The following is a 6,000-nucleotide window of genomic DNA, read 5'->3' on the forward strand; positions in this document are numbered from 1 at the left end:
AAGATTTATCAACAAGTAAAATCCAGCCTCATCTTCTCCAAAGGTTCTTCAAACTGAAGCGAGTCTTCATGGTTTGTGGAGAACAGAAGCTGCAACAGTAATGAGTTTTCAGCCCACCTGCTGGACTGGTCAGGCGATGGCCTGGGAGGAAGCGGCTCCACGGAGAACAGCTCCTCGCTGCCCTGAACTGCGTCTATGCTGGTGCTGGCCAGCGTGAACGGAGCCGTGGGCCTTGCTATCCCCATCCTGACCGGGACGATGAGGGACTCCGCGACGTTGCACAGCTCCTCCACCGCGTACGGCAGCAGAGCCTGGAAAACACGCCGACACTTCCCGATGGGCTGTGGGATGAAGTTGCTGTGGGGGAAAGACGTGGAAACCCGTTTTTAGAGCAAAAACCTACAAAGTGAATTTTCAAAGGGTTGCACCCGAAACCGTAAGCTTTGGTCTTACTTTTTCTTTTTGGAGGAAGCCATCTCTACACTGAGGATGACAAACACGCGTGCGACGGAGCGCAGGAACCTTCTAGTGACGGCCACCGCCTCTTCTCTCCTGCCCGGCGTGTATTTGTTCTGCAGCTCCTTTATCAGAGTCCCCAGTAGTGTGTCAATGAACTGAAGGGGGAGGGAGGGGGGACAGTTTCACAGATGATCATCGTTTGAAAAAAAATGTCAATATCTTCGCATTAAAGAAAACAAAGTAAGCTGAACACAATACATGTATGTATGAAGTGCATATAGACTCACGGTGATGTCAGGAGCACACTTGACAATGAGGCAGTGTGTGAAACAGTCGAGGCGAATGGTGCCGCTCTGCTGGTTCAAGTACACCTGTTCTTCAGGCAGGAGGTGGGCAATTCTGCTGCTGGCACTAAGTCTGACACACAGAGAGAGAGAAAAAAAAATGAATCAACATGTTGAGCTTACACCAGGGGGGCCCACTGTGTGGCCCTTGAAAAGAGTTTGTTCAGACCCTGGAAAACAGTCAAGAATGATGAAAGACAGGCCAACAAAATAGAAAACAATTGATGACTGCCCCAAAAAGTCTGTTTTTCTTTAAGTAAGAATTTGTACTGATATACAGATTTTATGAAAGTCTTATTGCTGAGCTGCTAAAACAAAAAAGAAAAAACAAAAAAACAACAACAAATAAATAAAAAGGAGAAGAAAAAAAAATCCCAATCTAATTTTTGCATTTTTTCTAGCCCCCTGTAAGTAACCACTTGCCCATTTTGGCCCTGGGGCAAAAAGTTTGGACACTACTTCCTTACACCAAAACTGACCCCAAAGAACTTTTTTTTTGCAGATTTATTTTTGTTTCTATGATGTAAAGCACTGCCTTGTTGCTGAAATGTGTTATACAAATAAACTTGATTGACTGCATGATTAAAACTAAAACGGTCTTTGTAAAGATCATTATGACAATCTACTGATAAATTCAAATGAAAAAAAGAAAATTACTGAAATATTCTGAAAATTACTCAATTTAAAAAAAAGGTAAAAATACAATGAAAATTACACAAAAATAAATAATTAACAAGAGGTTAACCTATCTGGCTAATTTGGAAGCTATTGCTTTATTTTTCCATTATTCACTAGACAGCTCTGCACTTATTTTGCAATCAGATTTGCCTTCACCCATTTCAAGAAGTGTGTATACCTAAAGTAAAGAAAAAGAAGCAAAAAACTGCAGCTGTTAATACAGAATAATTTTTATGCCTCATCCAGGCCAAGTCGCTCTAAAAAAATCTAACATTCTGCTTTAATACGTACGGATCTTTGTTTTCCTGAGAACCAAACATGATCATAGATTTGAGGGCGTTCCAGTCCTGTAGGACTCTCTCCAGGGCCAGCTGAGCGAAGCGAGGAGGTTCCAAATCGTGGTCTGGCATATCAGAGTCTGAAAGAAGAACACAGAGCTTGTTTTAGGGACCGTTTATCCCACAGGATGCACAAAATGGCAGTAAAAGAACTAAACTGTTGGTAAAAACCCACCCTCTGCATTAGCAGCCTTACGGTTCCGGTCTTCTCTGATGCGAGGCGGTCGGTACTGACAGTGCTCGACACTTTGCCTGGCTACAGTCTGAACCAGGAATAGTAATATATGCTCTCCCCTGCAAGAAGAACCAAAACAAAAGTTATGCATTCATTTTCTTTTCCACTATTTTAAATGAAATATGTAAATACAAAACTTGTGGTAATGACACTTAAGGTGGACTGGATGATTTTTCAGCTTTACTGGTGATCGGCGAGACGAAAACTGAAAAATCCGGTCCTTTTTGGATCAATTAATGCACCGCATCTATGAACTATTATGTCCGGCTGGCGGTACTCTTCAGTGAGGAGGCTATTACCGAGTGAGGATGACTCGAATTTTGCTATTTTTGGCATAACAAAAAGAGGAAGCAAAGAGAATTCTACAGGATATCAGCAGGTTTTAACAAGTCAAATCTAACACAGACCGTTTTAAAGCCATCGTGAATGAAACTTCACACCGAAAAACTATAAATATCAGGGATAGTTGGAGGATTCTATTGGATCATAACTAAGCATTGTTGGCAGCAGCAGCTTTTTGCTTCTAGCACGACCCTCTACAGCCTTAACATCCATACTATCAAATTTAACAGTTTTTTGTTAGTTTTTGTTCTTTTTATTACAAGGAATGCATCTCGCCTCATGTAAGTTGGCAAAAGAAGAGAGACAGTTGTGAAAACGCACAAAAAACCTAACTAGACAGCTACTTGCTAATATACCCTCGTTAGCTTAATGCCAATAAGGGTATTTTAGCAGGTAGTTACCGATAGCCTCGACTACCTGGAGTCACAGAACACAATGAAAATTGTGTGGAACTCAATGTTCAGACAAAAACGTTCCCACAAGAAAAAAAAAAAAAAAAGACATACCAGTGTACGAGATAAAATAGCCCAGACATGGCAAAATTCAAAGATTTGCAATGAATGTATTCAAGGCCAACTCACTTTTTTAAAATTATTGCAAGATATTTTTAGGCCTTAAAATGTAGACATGAATTTAACACTTCTGAATGTGCACTGACACCCTGTTTTACACATGTTCAGACAGCATTAAGGCCATCAGCAGCTTAATTATTTTTGACCACTTGGAGCAAGAATCCTGTGTTTAAAAAATTAATTAATTAAAAAGAGCTGACCTGCTGTTTGGTGTAGTAACCAGGTTTGTTGTCGTTAGCAGCCTGTAGAGCAAATCCAGGCGGGCAGCCTTCTGGCCAGCTATCAGTGTTTTGCACTTGCATTTCTCCCAACAGTCACAGTAAGCAGTAGGGGAAGTCCTTTTCAACCTGAGGCAGAATAAATTAAAATCACAATAAAAATAATTAATTATAAGCAAGGAGGAAAATGTTTCTCAAGTCCCTGCAGAGCTGAAGTGAAAACAATGACTTACTTGCAGTCATGTCCTTTGTGACACACTCTGGCACACTCCGTGCAGCAGCAGAGCGACTCAAGCAGGCCACATGTTCGACACTCGAATATGTCCTAAAAATCACAAACTTTGAATTAGAAAAAGATTCTATTCAAAAATAAACATGGTACACCCGGGCTTAGAGAAAAAAAGAGGGAAAAAAAGAAAAAAGACAAACTGTCCCTCTGGTAATGCTTTTCCCTCTGTCCTTCATGGCTGACCTGGTTAATGTGCTCCGCTCCGGTCCAAGTGAAACTGCAGGTGTCGTTGCAGCAGAGGACGTAAAGCGGAGAATCATCTGGGTTGGTTCCCGCAGGGCAAATCATCTCCATGAACATAGAATCCGCATCGTCTTTCTCCGGGTCGGCCACTGCGTTCAAGACATTTGAAGAAAAGGAAAAAATGAAAATGAGGAAATAAGAGTCGAAACACACAACATGAGGCAACTGCAACAAAACCCAACAAAACATTATTCAGACTTTATTTTACTCATAACCTGAAATGCTCCAGATATTATCCAACTCCTTAAAATGGGATTATCATTTCTCAAAATGAGTTTTTATCTCTGCGGTAGTTTATAGTGTAAAATAGGGAAGCGCCCATCCGCTGTTTCCATTTCCACTTCTTAAACAGCAGCTGACTTACTCTTGGCTATTTTTTGAGCGGCCTCTAGCACAGTGATAGCAGCTGGGTAGGCTCTGCCGCTGACAGCCAGCATGAAGGGGGTCATTCCTCTGGCATCCCTGTCAGACAGGCACAGCAACATGGGCAAGAAGTTCAGAAAGACAAACACAGGAACAACACTGGCTGTGAAGCGGATCGTTTATCTCCTTATTGGAGAACATGCGGTTGAAAACTCCTACTTTGCAGAGAGCAGTTCCCATAGGTGTGGCCTCAGAACGACGCTGTCACACATCAGCTTCAGGATGAGGTGAGCGTTGGCCTTCCTGTCTTTAGACTCCACCACTGATGTCTCTGTTGACGGTCCTGTAGGAAGGCAGAACGCAGAACGGGAGTTTAGCTTAAAAATATTTAAACGTGTTGCTCATGTGGCTCCAACTCGCACCACAGAGTTTAGATGTTGAAAAGACATAACGTTTTATTTATCCTCACAAACCGGGATTCCAACACACATTTTACCAGGTTAAAATGTCTTAAGCTTTTTCAGCGTTTATAATAACTTTGTAGAGAGTTGAACACAAAGCAGACAATACACAGTCTCTACATTTAATCTCATTTTTAAAAATATTGATATTTATTGATTGAACAAACACTGGAGAAAATAATAACAGTAACAATCCAACAATACGGACAGTTTGGGAGCTTTTTAATTGGAATTACTGAGACAACAATAAATCTAAATTCTTATCACGATAAGAAACTTATCACGATAAATGATAAACAGTGTGATAAATGCCCAGCCCTACTACCTGTACGTTTTTCTTTTGTTCCACAGGAAGTAACAAACCTGGTATGGTGGAGGTGCTGGGGCCCTGGTTAGAACCAGAGGAAGCTGTGGTGAGTGAACCAACTGCTGGTGCGAGAATGAAGTCAATGTCACCATCTGTGGATGAGAAGAAAAAAATCATTTAAGATTGTGATAAGCTTATCTTTCAGAGAGCAATTATTAACTTTTGTCGAGATGCTCTCACCAGGGTCCATAGGTGGAGGGTCTGGGACCCAACTTGACGGGGCGATGGGTGGGGAGACGGGGTCCTGGTGGTCACCGGAGGATGGCCCGGACTCGTGGCGGCCGAGACCTGCTGCTCTGAGAGACCTCCGCATCATCTCCCTTAGACGGAGCCTGTTGGCAACACACAGCAGGATGGGTTAAATTCATTTTTACTGCATGAAGTTGCTCATGATTTGTTTGTTCTGTGCCAATACTGATTTTGTGGTAGCGTAGCATACCCTCTGCTACTGGAGGAGCCAGTCCTGTTTCCAGAGCTGTTGCTCGACACCACAGAGATGGCGTTGGCGATGGCTTCCACAGCAGACAGACGCTCTGCAAACGTGTTCCTCTCTGACCTTTCAGCTTCTGAAAGACAAAACGGCTTCGTCAGTCACATTTTCAGGAAAGGTCTGCAGGAAGAAATGGGTTTTAAAGTGACAGGAGCAGATTTTAACCTTCAATAGTGTTGAAATATTGCCATTTCAATATACCAAAACAAATATTGCACATTAAAATGGAAAACCAGAGACTGGAATGTGAAAAAGCTCAACCTTCTTCCTCTTTGGTCTCTTTGTTGCTAACAGGGAAGCAGACGGAGACGGCGGCGTGGAAAATGTTGCGGTTTCCGTCGCAGCGATGGCCCAGCAGCGCCCCGAGGCCCTGGCCACCCTCGTCCAAGAGGAAGGCCTGCTCCAGGTTCATCAGGTACTGCCGGCACGCCTCGTAGTCGCAGCGCAGGACGTGCTGCATCAGCGTCTGTTTCTGTGAGAATTATTAAACAATGAATCTGATTAATCATGATTGTTCATTTGTTGAAAATATCGCTAACTGGACACTCAAAACACCAGAGACGTAATTAAGCCGAAACTATAAAGATGTATATATATACAT

At 42.5% G+C, this 6,000-nt stretch overlaps 1 protein-coding gene across 8 annotated transcripts in view; it reads right to left on the minus strand.

Annotated features, from left to right (window-relative positions):
* The window catches only part of ubr5 (ubiquitin protein ligase E3 component n-recognin 5), a 45,165-nt gene that overhangs the window by 15,028 nt on the left and 24,137 nt on the right, over window positions 1-6,000 (minus strand). For all 8 annotated transcript variants that reach the window (XM_016670647.1, XM_016670646.1, XM_016670645.1 and 5 more), the window contains 14 exons: window positions 5,661-5,871; window positions 5,349-5,475; window positions 5,090-5,241; window positions 4,906-5,001; window positions 4,301-4,424; window positions 4,083-4,180; window positions 3,659-3,807; window positions 3,420-3,511; window positions 3,169-3,315; window positions 1,995-2,113; window positions 1,773-1,899; window positions 747-876; window positions 454-614; window positions 118-357 (listed from right to left, as the gene is read on the minus strand). In XM_016670647.1, the coding sequence (XP_016526133.1) occupies window positions 118-357; window positions 454-614; window positions 747-876; window positions 1,773-1,899; window positions 1,995-2,113; window positions 3,169-3,315; window positions 3,420-3,511; window positions 3,659-3,807; window positions 4,083-4,180; window positions 4,301-4,424; window positions 4,906-5,001; window positions 5,090-5,241; window positions 5,349-5,475; window positions 5,661-5,871 (1,973 nt within the window). The remainder of the gene's footprint in view (window positions 1-117; window positions 358-453; window positions 615-746; window positions 877-1,772; window positions 1,900-1,994; window positions 2,114-3,168; window positions 3,316-3,419; window positions 3,512-3,658; window positions 3,808-4,082; window positions 4,181-4,300; window positions 4,425-4,905; window positions 5,002-5,089; window positions 5,242-5,348; window positions 5,476-5,660; window positions 5,872-6,000) is intronic.

Source organism: Poecilia formosa, unplaced genomic scaffold, assembly GCF_000485575.1.
Source record: "Poecilia formosa unplaced genomic scaffold, Poecilia_formosa-5.1.2 Scaffold36, whole genome shotgun sequence".
Taxonomy (NCBI): Eukaryota; Metazoa; Chordata; class Actinopteri; order Cyprinodontiformes; family Poeciliidae; genus Poecilia; species Poecilia formosa.